The sequence below is a fragment of the Delphinapterus leucas genome, chromosome 15 (assembly GCF_059928025.1).
Source record: "Delphinapterus leucas isolate spDelLeu-1000000601 "Yukka" chromosome 15, BTC_Dleu_Yukka2, whole genome shotgun sequence".
NCBI classification, from domain to species: Eukaryota; Metazoa; Chordata; class Mammalia; order Artiodactyla; family Monodontidae; genus Delphinapterus; species Delphinapterus leucas.
The window spans coordinates 77,233,579-77,245,895 of record NC_143143.1 but is presented as its reverse complement, the minus strand read 5'-3'; the positions used below and the strand labels follow the sequence as shown (position 1 = coordinate 77,245,895).

General features: G+C 48.4%; 1 protein-coding gene across 3 annotated transcripts in view; it reads left to right on the top strand.

Moving 5' to 3' along the window:
* The first annotated feature begins 5,544 nt into the window (after positions 1–5,544).
* UBE2V1 (ubiquitin conjugating enzyme E2 V1) overlaps positions 5,545–12,317 on the top strand; it is a 34,380-nt gene continuing 27,607 nt past the window's right edge. For 2 of the 3 annotated variants that reach the window (XM_089897059.1, XM_022597391.2), the window contains exon 1: positions 8,428–8,532. In XM_089897059.1, coding sequence (XP_089753185.1) covers positions 8,511–8,532 — 22 coding nt within the window. In that variant the 5' untranslated portion in view covers positions 8,428–8,510. Of the gene's footprint in view, positions 6,178–8,427; positions 8,533–12,317 lie in introns of those variants that run through there. The other variant, XM_089897060.1, reaches the window with a different exon arrangement.

The following is a 12,317-nucleotide window of genomic DNA, read 5'->3' as shown; positions in this document are numbered from 1 at the left end:
TGGAGCTGACCTCCTGGGGAGAGAGACAATAAACTTAAATAAATGCACATGGACATTCAGACGGTGATTTGTAAAGAAAATCAAACATCTTGGGATTACATCAGAAAGGCAGGGTGAGGCTGCTTTGGCAGGGTGGTCAGGGAGGGCCTCTCTGAGGAGATGACATCTGAGCTGAGAACTGGAGGAGGAGATGGAAACAAATGGGGAAAGAACTGGAGGGAAAGCCTTCCTGGCTGGACAAGTGCAAAGGCCCTGAGGCAGGAACAAACCTGGGGTTTGTAAGAGAGTGTGGCTGGATGGGAGTGAGCAAGGGGAAAGTGGAAGATGAGGTTTGAAAAATAGGAACTAGTTGTATGGAACCTCACAGGCAAGTCGGGAGACTGGACATTTTAAACAAGTATCTCGTTCATTCATTGAACAAATAATGAGGCATTTCCTATGTGCCAGGCACTGGGATTCAGTAGTGAACAGAACAGATTTACAATCAATATCTAGTCTGGGCTAGATAGTTGCTATAATAGTAACCAGGAAAAACAAAAACTTGTTGGGGACAGAGAAATGATAAAAGACTCTTTAGAGCAGTCACAGATAAAGTTTTTTTTAATGTGACCCAAAACTTCATTTTAAAGTTTGCTCGCCACTAGACTTGATTTTTAACTGTCTGAGGGGACCACAAAAGGAAGGGGTATTAGAATTCTTCAACTCTAAATGACAGAAACCATAACTTAAGCAAAAAATTAATAGCTAAAGTAATTTTATGAACTCATATAACTGAAAAGGTCAGAGGTGTTTCTGACTTAAGGTTTGGCAGGACTCAGGGGCTCACGTGACTCATCAGAACTTGGTCTCTCTGTCTAGCTCTGTTTTTCTCTGAGTTGAGACTTGACATTGGACCAGCTCAGCTCCTCAGTAGAAAAAGTCTCCCTTCCCAGCAGCTGCAGCAAAAGCCCCAGGGCAGGCTCTTATTGGCCTGGATTGGGTCATGTGCCTGTCCCTGAACCAACTCTGTGGTGGTAGTGAAGTGTTCTGATTGGCCAGGGCTGAAATATCCACCTGGAGTTGCAGAAGTAGGATCAACACTTCCCAAGTCACAGGATGAGAGGAGGGAGGGATGGTTCCCAAAAGAAAACTTAAGGTGCAGTGGGTGGGGCAGACAGCCAAAATCAGTACCAGGTAAGCAGCCTTGGGGCTGCAGGGGTTGCTTTCCTATTCCCAGGCTCTGCTGGGGGTATATTTCTAGGCCCTACCAATGTTTTAGTTCCCCCAGAAGCCAGCAAGAACAAACAGCGTGAGTCCAGAGAGGTGAAGTGACTTGTCCAAGACCACACAGCTAGTGAGGCAGAGCCAGGCCTCACACTCAGACCATCTTGCTGCTCCTGAATCCCAAGGACTGGAGAAATACTTTTCAAAACCAGAGGGACATATGTTTGGGGTCAGGTCTGGGAAAGTTGGGGTCATTTGTGAGATGGGAAGATTCCAAAAAGTCCCTATTGAGGGCCGGGGAGCAGGAAATGCTAATACCTACTGAACACTTACTACAGGCCAGATGTGGAGAGCTCCGTGCGTGGGTCCCCTTAAGCAGTCCCTGCAGCTCTGAGAGGTGAGTACACTTAGCCCCATTTTTTCCAAATGAGGAAACAGGCACAGAGGTCAAATAACATACCAAACATCACACAGATGGTAGGTAGCAGGGCTGGAATCTGAGCCCTGATCTAACGCTGAGCTCTAGCAAGCTTTCACACGCACCTGCAGCCCCAGTGGAGGGAGGGAGGTGAGGAGGCAGGTGGCCAGTGAGAAACGTGTCTCCTATGAGAAAGCAGCAACACATCAGGATGAGAAACAGCAGCTAACACTGAGGACTGAGATGCCCTGGAGACATCAGGCCCCAGAGGGCAGCTGCTACTTAGATCAGTTGAGTAAAGAGGAGCCAGAAAATCCAGATTTGTTCAATGCTGGCTCCGTTCTTTAAACATACCGTGGGCAAAACAGAACAGGTATATAGGCCAGTTTCTGCCCGTAACTTCCCAGCTGGAGCAGGGACGGCCTGATTTTGGGCGGATTTGTGCTGCTATCTGGTGGTGGAGTGGGGCAGGTGGCAGTGCAGAGCAAATACATGGGTTTCCAGCTCCACTGCGAAACGTCACGCATCGCCCCCCCCCTTTGCTGACTTGTCCTTAGAGGGGGTCTGGGCAGGGCGCCTGCTCCCAACATTAACCCCACCCCCTTCTGATAAATCTAAAAATTTCAAGCTAACCCTTTAAACATGATTTTGTAATAGGTAATGCATGCACAACGTAAGGAATAATAAACAATACAGGGGTCAGCTGACTGGCCAGTAGACCAGATCTGTCCCACCTGTTTTTCTACTGTTCCCCATTAGCATTTTCTTTTTAATAGTGGGGAGAATAAAGAATATTTCCTAACACACGACATTCAAATTCAGTGTCAATCGTAAAGTTTTACTGACACACAGCCATTCATTTGCATATTGTCTATGGCTGCTTTTTCAATACAGCAGCAGAGTCAAGAGACCAAACGACCCACAAAACCTAAAATATTTACTATCTGGCCCTTTACAGAAAAAAATTTACCAACTCCAGGTCTAGAGTGCTCCCCATTCATGTTCCCCCAAGCCCTCATTTCTCTTCCCCATCATTTTGATAAGACCCTTGCAAGTCGCTTACATAGGCACAGAGTCATGTCTGTCCCCCCTCTTTTCACACAATAGGTAGAATATTATATACACAGTTCTGCACCTTGCCTTTTTTCATTTAATATGTTTTGGGGATAGTATATATCAATGCTTCCTTATTCCTTTATACAGCTGTATAACATTCCAACTTCAGGATGGACCTTTCTTTTTTAACTCATCGCTCGTTGAATTTTGAGATAATTTTCATTTTGGGGTAATACAAACTGCTGTTGTGTGCATCAGAGAACTTAAGTCTTCGCTCATAAGGGCCAGTAGACCTGAGGGGTCAATTTCTGGGTCAGGGTCTGGGTCATTGCTAGGTCAGGGATGTCTGTGTGCTGCATTTTGATAGCTTATGCCAAAGTTGCCTTCCACCAAGGCCGTGCCCATTTAAACTCTCAGAACTTTTGAGAGTGCCAGTTGCCTCACACCCTTGCCAACAAAGAGTGTTATCGAGTGTTTTGTTCTTTGCCAATCTGATAGGTGGTTTTAATTTGCATTTCTCTTACTGTATTTCATTGAATCTAAGATATCATTGATTGTACCATCCATCCTGATTTCAGAGATGTTTGAATATAAAAATTTGCGTCTTAGAATCACTGAAATACAATATGTTGAGTGAGATTGGGTATCTTATCACATTTCCTTTCTCTGTACATGTTCTTTTCTGATTTTGGGGGGGAGGCAGGACAGTAATGGTTAAGAGCTTAGGGTTCAAATCCCAGCTTTGCCACTTACAAGCATGTGACTTTGGGCAAGTTACTTAATCTTTCTGTGTCTCAGTTTCCTCATCCGTGAGATGGGAACCTAACTCATAGGGTCATTGTGAAGATTAAATGAATTAATATATGCAAAACACTATGTTCCTGGAACATACTAAATGCTCCATACACGTTTGCTATGATTATCATCTTTCCTTTGGGATCTCTTTTTCTTAATGAGTTGCAAGGGCTCTTTATAAATTAAGGAAACATCCTTTTGGTTTTCCCCCCATCCCAGACCCCTGGTTTTTACTCCTTTTTCATTGACCACAAAACAGATGATACAAAATTCAGACATTATAGAAATAAATTGTATAGGAAGAAGCCAATGGAAATGACCCAGATGTCCATCAATATAGGAATAAATTAATTGTACCATTACCCCCTACCTACCCACTCCTATCCCTTTTTGGTTGTGTATTTTAGCAACTACATCAAACATTAAATATCTTAATGCTATACTTCAGACACACCCCAGGGGGGCATAACTCCATGTATGTGCCATGAAATGCCACGAACAAATGTGTCGCACATCCCATCCACCACAGACCCCTCCCCAGGGATCCTCTGTCTTCTGGGTGCCCATGACCCTTCCCGTCAACAGTTCCTCAGCTTTACTTTCTGTAGTTTGTATTATAAAAACTATAGGATGAATTTGGGGTTTTTTCTTAACTATGAATTGAAAATATAAACATAAAACTTTATAATGTTATCCACAACCTCGCTACTCGAAGTGTGGTCTGTGCCTCAGCATCGGCATCCCCTAGGAGGCTGTGGGAAATGCAGGATCTCAAGCACCCCTCACCCCTACAGAATCAGAATCTGCATTTAAACAAAACTGCTAGTGATTTACCTGCACATTAGAGTTTGAGAAGTATTGCTCTAAAAAATGATATTGTAGGTCTTGTAAAGTATATTGCATTTTTTACATTTTCAATATCTTTTTCAAGCTATTCATGCCTTTCACATCTCAGAGATTCCAGAACTCCCCGGATGTTTTCCCACCTTGTTGAGAACAGTGTTCTTGAGTGAATGCTGTGGAACAGTCCAAGTCCATATATCTCTTTCCTGGAACACTGTGCCAGCTTCCTTGGCTGTAGATAACAACTTACTTTTAAGAGCAGTTTAAGCAGTAATGACATTTATTATCACGTCTTAAGAAGCTTACAGGTAGGCAGCCCTGGGATTTGTTCAACTGCTCAACTACATCATCCAGGTCCTATCTAGCTCTTGCCATCTTTCTGTGCTGTCATCTTTGGTGTGTTGGCTTTTCAGCCTCAGGCTTGTGCCTCATGGTATCTATATGATTGCCACAGCTCCAATCATCATAACCTCATATATAGGAAGGAGGAAAGGGGACAAAAAAGGCTTTCTCCCCAGCTATTTTCAGAAGAGGGAAACTTTCCAAACACCTCCTCCCCAACTCCACTGGCCAGAAAGAACTAGATCACAGGCACACCCCTGGACCAACCACTGGCAAAAGGGAATGGCAGTGCCTGTGATTGGCTTGGATTCACACCTGGACGTTCAGCCTCCTAAGCAAAATCAGGCTTCTGTGAGCACGGAAGGTCATGACTGGACTGGCAGTCAGCAGTGTCCAACACACCTCCTCTCTGGACCCCTCACCTCCAGTCTTGCTGCCGCCCAATTCAATTTCCTTGAGGCAGCCAGGCTGCACTTTGTAAAAATGCAAACCCGCCTACGTTTTGCTTCAAACTTTCCAGGCTTCAGCTCCCTCACCACACAGGAAACATCAAGTGCCGCAGAGTTAAAAGAACTGGATTACAAACCTGAATTTACTCCTTTCTTGTGTGACCCTAGGAAGGCCATCTTACTCCGCCGAGTCTGTTTCCACATCTGACAAATGTGGAGATAACAACAGCTACTTTGCAAGGGTCATTGAGGAAATAATAATAATAATATTGTAGTAATAATGGCAGCAGCTAATACTTATATAGCACTCGCTCTGTGTCAAGCCATTTTCTAAATTCTTTAGTTCTATTAGCCATTTTAATCTTCCCCCGAATCCGATAAAACAGGACTCACATCCGCGACAGCTGAAGCTACCAGCTCAAGGGCAGAGAGGGAATGGGGCGCAGGGGCCAGAAGAATCCCGCTCTGGGGACTGGTGGCGACCACAGGGGAGGGGGCGGAGCCTGTCCGAGAGCGCTTTAGTACGGGGAGGACTACAACTCCCAGCAGGCTCCGCGACCCCGCTGGCCTATAATTACCAGCATGCCTCGGGCTGCCGTGCTTAATCTAGTCTTCCTGCGAGGCGCTCTGTGTAGAAATTCGCTTTATTGTCAATTTGCTTGACAGAAATTCCCCACGGGAACCACGGGATCTACGCAAGTAAACATTTATCAGCATCATGGATAAGAGGCTTGTGTTTTAATCGCCACTCCTCCACCTGTTATCTCTGAGTCTGTTTTCTCACCTCTAAATCGGGGATATTCCTAGGAGTTGTGGTACAGAGTTGTGAGGATTAAGAGGTGGATATGACAGCTTGGTAAATGTCAGCTCTTCTAGTGTCCCCTTCTCTCTCGGTGCCAAAGCGTTTATCAACGCATTTTATCCCCACAGCAACCCTATGAGGTTGATACCGTCATCCCCCTTTTCAGAAGGGGAAATTGATGCCAGGAGGGGTTCAAGTCCCTTGCCTCAAGTCACACAGCAAAGTGAGTGGTGAAAGAGGACTCGAACCCAGAAAATTTCACGCCAGAGGTGAGTCCACCTTAGGAGCCCAAATGCTTCCCACTTGCAGTATGACTTTTTACTGTGACCCAAAGTCCAGGGCAAATATTTTCTGTGCTCCTCAAGGTAAACTTGAATCACGTGATACACGGAATAATGTCAAGATGATTCCATGTGGCCAGTGCTGGGAAGAAGATGCACGTGGCACTTGGAGCGTCAATTATGGCTGAATTTGACCTGGTGGGAGAAATCAAGGAAAGTTTCCCTGAGCGGGCAATGACTGGGAACAGCACAGGCAATGGCCGTGAGGAGGGAGAGGACATGTGTTCCAGAGGCCTTGAAAAGGGGCAGTGTAACTGGAGAGGTACAGCAAGTCTCAGAGGTGCAGGCAGTGCCAGGGAAGGGGGAAAGTGAGGCACCCAGGGTGCAGATTTTAGGGAGGCTCGCATTTGAAGGGTGGTGCAAGTGCAGAGCCTGGATCGGAGAGTGAAAGCCTCCTTAAATTTGGCGCCCTAGACCCCTCACTGACCCCATCCTAGTCCTGGCCTAGGTGCAGGGCATTGTGGGTAGGGTGGTTAACCATCCAGGTTTGCCCTGGAGATTCCTGGTTGTTGTCCCAGCAAGGTCGTACTAGGCCCCCTTTCAATCTGCTGATTGTCATTGTTGGATGATAATTCTTTGGTCACTCAATTTGTAGAGTCTGTATTTTATCCCATGGGAATGGGGAGCTACTGAAAGGTTTAGGTGAATGGAACATGGGGGCAAGAATGGAGGCTGCTGGGATCATCCAAGTGGGAGACAAGTGGATGGAGTAGAGAGATGCTTAGGAGGCATTCTGTCAGAACAAGGTGATGAATTGGATGCACTGGGTGAAGGCTTCCAGCTTCCTTGTTCCTCTGTATTGAAAGTCCTGGTCATTTCTCAGCCAGTGTTCAGCTGTGTTGCCTTGAGGCAATCCTTTCACCTCTCTCAGCCTGTTTCCATATCCATATAAGAGCTTCTCAGACCATTTGTCATAGAGGAGTCACTTCTTGGATTTAACATTTGCAAGTATGTGTTTCCAGGGCCTTTGCACATGCCATTCCCTCTACCTCCTTCTCATCATTCAGGTCGCTGTTGAAATGTGACTTCCATAGGAGGCCCTCCCTGACCACTTCTTCTCTGGTTTATTCTCTATCCTATTATAGTTATGTTTTTCCCTATTTGTTTATTTGCTTCCTATCTCCGACTAAAATCTAAGCCCACGAGAGCAGGAGCTTGCTTCTTCAGGGATGTATATCCATCCCCAGCACCTATGACAGCATCTGGCACATAGTAGATGCTTAGTAAATATTTGTTCGATGGAATGAATGGATTGAGTGAAAGAGTGAATGAATGAATGAATGAGTGAATGCTTTCCCTGCCACCTTAATGCCCCAAATCATTTAGCTGCCCTTCTACAAGCCCCTTCTGGCCTGGGAGCATCGATCTTGGAAGCAAGACATCTGGCTTGGGTTCAAATTCTGACTCAGTCATTTAACAGCTGAGTTTAGATAAATGGCTTAATCCCTCTCGCCTTCATGTTTCACTTTAAGCCCGAACTGGTAGAGATGTTGTTGTGAGGATCCAACTAGATAGGAAAATGCCCCAGGCAAAATAGGTGCTTTTTATTCTTTTTATTTATTTATTTTTGCAGTACGTGGGCCTCTCACTATTGTGGCCTCTCCTGTTGCGGAGCACAGGCTCCGGACGCGCAGGCTCAGCGGCCATGGCTCACGGGCCCTGCCGTTTCGCGGCATGTGGGATCTTCGCGGACCGGGGCACGAACCCGTGTCCCCTGCATCGGCAGGCGGATTCTCAACCACTGCGCCACCACGGAAGCCCAAAATAGGTGCTTTTTAAAAATATTATAAACTTGCATCTATTTATTTATATTTATTGAAGTATAGTTGACTTACAATATTGTGTTAGTTTCAGGTGTACAGCATAGTGATTCAGGTTTTTGGGTTTTGGTGGGGGTTTTTTTGCAGATTATATTCCATTATAGGTTGTGACAATAGGCGCTTTTTAAAAGCTTTCTTTTCTTTTTCTTTCACGGTCACACCCTTCCAAGTCTGATCCCCCTTGCCCTCCCCACCAAGCACCTCAATACCTCCCTCGCACCAGAGCCTGGAGGGCCTTGCAGGTTGCTGGGCCCTCACGCATGCAAACATTTCCTCTCTCTAAAAGGGCAGGAAAAAATACCTTCCCGGCAACGGGTCGCGCAGTCCTCGGAGCGGGCGTCAGCGGAGGCGTCTGCGTGTGCGCACACGCATGCGCAGAAGAGCCCGGAGAACGGGTGGGGGGTGAAGAAGGGGCCGGCCTTTGAGCGACAGCGACGCAAGATGGCAGCCACCACGGGCTCGGGTGAGCGGGGGCGCCGGACCCGGCCGGCCGAGGGTGCATGGGCTCGGGCCGGGGGCCGGGGACCCGCGAAGGCCCTTGCTGCGGGGCCAGGGCCTCTGCGATGCCTCTGTCCCCTGGGCCCCGTGGCGGCGACCCAGAAGGCCTGAGTGGGGAGCAGGAGCAGGCGGTGGCCGGAAGCACGGGCGGGGGCCTGAGGGGCCTGTGGGGCCTGTGGGCGGCGCGGCGAGGCCCAGAGGCTCCCCCGGGCGGCGTGAGGGCCCTGCTGAGAGGAAGGGCCGGGTCCCGCGGCGCAGAGGAGCGGCCAGAGCGGGTGAGGGGCGAGCCCAGAGGCACTGCCGAGGAGATCGGGGCTGGCGGCTCTTTAGGGGAGATCGAGGGGTCCCCTTGAGAACGAGGAGGCGCCCCAAAATGGATGGAAGTCCTTTATTTGGGTGCTGGGTGTCCGGGTGGGGGGAGGAGCCTTGGGATGTCCGTTTGGCGGGGACTTCGGAGAAGCCCCTCAGGATGGATGAGGGAAGAAAACAGCATCCTGAGGGGTGACTGAGAGGATCCCCCATTGGTAAAGGGCAGGGCTCCAGTGTTAGTTTGGGGGATTGGGTTAGCTGAGGAAATTTTTATGTTGATTAGAAAGGGGGAGTCTTGGGGTGGCTACTTTGGGGGGATGAAGGGTATCTCCATAGGATACGTGAGAAGAGGAAAGGGATTTCTCAGATTCCAGAGGGATTTGGTTGGAGCAGCTGAAAGTGAAATGACCCCATCGTTACCAGGCCCCTAGTTTTGGAGATAGATGTTAGGTTTTAGGAGGCAAGCTCCGAGTAGGGCGGTTAGTGGAAGCTTGCGATATTGGGTGAAGAACAGATGAGTTGGGAGCCCTGGAGGTGTCTGTCTGGGGAAGGGAGCCCCATGCAGTGGGTGAGAGTGGGAAAAGGTCAGGTTTCAGAGATGTTCTTTTTAGAGAAGAAAAATCTCCTTTGTTGGGTGAGGAAAGCGTACCCTAGGAGTGTCTGTTTTATGGAGACTGTCTCTCTCCCACTCTTTCGGGTGTTGGTAACATATGGGAGTTCAGCTCAGAAGTTCCCCAGTGGCTGGATGGGTTATGGGGAGAGGAACAAATAAAATGGGAAGTTTTGGGTGACTGGAGAAGAAAGCTGAGGTACAAGAGGGAAGGAGGGGGCTACGCTGTGGGCCAGGGGGAGTTCTTCCAGGCCCTGGTAGGTAAAGGGAAGGAGCATTGATTGTGAGACTGGATTCAGTGTTCCTAAGATGCACCAGAGGATCAAATCCTGAAGGATCTGTTTCAGAGCTAACACTCACAGCTGGGCATCAGGGGATGGACTCAGGTGGCCTTCTGGAAGAGGCAGGGTGATGATTGTCTGGGGAAGGTCCCGCAGAGGGGCTGATGAGGCAAGAGAGTCAGATTCTGGAAGTGCAGAATTTGGGAGTAACAGAGTGTCCCCCTTTTGGTGAGGAGGGTGTCCCCTGAGGTGCCTGGCAGTGAAATTGGCCAGTGAAGTCCTCCCAGATGAGGTGACAGTGGGTGACCGGCTGATGGAGGAAACGAACAGGCCCACCTGCCTGGGTACTGAAATCCTCCAGCTGTTTAAGGCCGCAGCAGCACTGTTAGGAGAGGGTTGGTGACCCAAAGCGAGCAGGGTGAGGGGAGTCTGTCTTTCCAGGATGTTACTCCTCTAGTATCCCAAGGGGCCATCTTTGTTTGATTGTTAGAGTGGGAATTGAAGGAATTGGAAGTAGGGGATCTGACTGAAGTCACCTACCCCAAGCTGCCTTTTACACTTAAAGCAGTGGGGTCTTCCTGGAGGATGAGGAAACCACACATCTTTTTCCTAGGTTTGGTTTCAGTTGGAACAGTGCTGAGTCAGTTCATTTACAAAGAGACTGCTACAGACATTCTCAGAAGAGAGAGGCTGAGTCAGGCCAGACTGCTGTGGGACACGTCTCATGAGAATAACACCCCTGCCAGGTTGCTCTGAACTGGGGGTACACTGTGCCTGCAGCAGCCAGCGTTGTGATGGCTTTGCAACTCAGCCCCTTGGCAATCACTTGAGATTGGCTACCTGTAATCCGGTTTAACAGCTCCTTAATTCTAACTTCTTGAAGCCCTGCCAGTTGAAGAGTGCTTCATAAATGCTGTGGTAGTCAGATAAACCATCGTCAGCTGCTGTCTAGTGGCATACAAGAGCACTTGGCATGGTTTAGATAACATGGAAGAGGTTTTGAGGTGCCTTAAAATGGGCTTCCCAGGGGCTTCCCTGGTGGTGCAGTGGTTGGGAGTCTGCCTGCCGGTGCAGGGGGCGCGGGTTCGTGCCCCGGTCCGGGAGGATCCCGTATGCCGCGGAGCAGCTGGGCCCGTGAGCCATGGCCACTGGGCCTGCGCGTCCGGAGCCTGTGCTTCGCAACGGGAGAGGCCACAACAGTGAGAGGCCCGCGTACTGCAAAAAAATAAATAAATAAATAAAGGGCTTCCCAGAACTCCTTTGTTTATTCAGCAGGTATTTATTAAGAATTTGCTGTGAATAGTGGACAAGATGGACATAGCCCCTGTCCTTGAGGAGCTTCTATTCAAGTCAGAAGCCCATTAAAGGAGTAAATAATTAAGATTTCAGATAACAGTAAACGCTATGAAGGAAATTGTGTGATGTAGTATCTGGAGAGGTGGTCAGGGAAGGCTTCTCCAAGGGGGGGTATTTGAACTGAGACAAATGATGGAAGGAGCCAACAGTGTGTGTCACAGGCAGGGGACGGGGAGGCTGAGTGGAAAGGCCCTGTGGCAGGACTGAGCTTGGCATGTTGAAAGAACAAGCTGAAGGCCTCCGTGTGCAAGGGAGGCTTGTTAAAGAGATGAGTTGGAGAGAGAGATGAGTTTGGATTTTATTCAGTGTGGAAGAAAGCCATTGAACAAGTACCTGGTCTGAAGTAAACGTTCAGTAAATGTTTGTTGAATGAATGAATGAGAGTCTTAAGAGAGGAATGACAAGATCTGACCATTGCTCCCAGGCAGTAAGAAGAGTGCAGAGTGCTAAGGGAGGGAGCAGAAAGATCATATTTGGGTTAAACTAAAATGAGTGTACAGGCCTCTCTGCTTTCTAACCCTGAGAAGTCTTTCAGGTGTGGTCAGGGGCCCTGAGGCCTTCCTTAGGTTTAGAACAAACCTCTTGATTAATCTCTGCCCCTGGTTGCCAGGAAACAGCTGTGAAGCCTTTGAGTTCCTGTAAAGGCTGAACTTAGTTTTTTGTGGTCACTGCTTTCAACACTTGGTGACAGCAGCTTCCCACCTCCTTTGCTTCTGCAGTGTGTGATTTCCTCATAGATCTTAGAGGGGTGGAACTGTGGAAAACCCACTGGAATCCTCAGGATGCTTGTGTTGTGACAGGTGACTTCCTCCTGCCTTGGCCAGGATTGCAGGGCCTCAAAGAGTAGCCCTTGGCTGCCAGATCTTTCCTCTCCCCCAGCATCCCACAGGCTGCCCTGACAGTAAACCAGAAACGGAGTGCCAGCAAAGTAAGCCCTTTACATTTTAAATTCGCATACGTTGGTGTGGCCGCATACACTCACTCCTCTTATGAACATTTAACCAGATGGGCAGTGGAGGTTAGTAGTCTTCCATTCCATTCAAGGGAGTTGCCTAGAAAGAGCTGGAGCTGGCAGATGAGAACCGGTAGTCTCTTAGCTGGTCTCGTTCCCGTGTGTCTCACTGTGTGAGCATCTTCTTGTGCCAGTTGTAGCTAAGTGCCTTTTGTACAACATGGGCCCTGCTTTCATGAGAA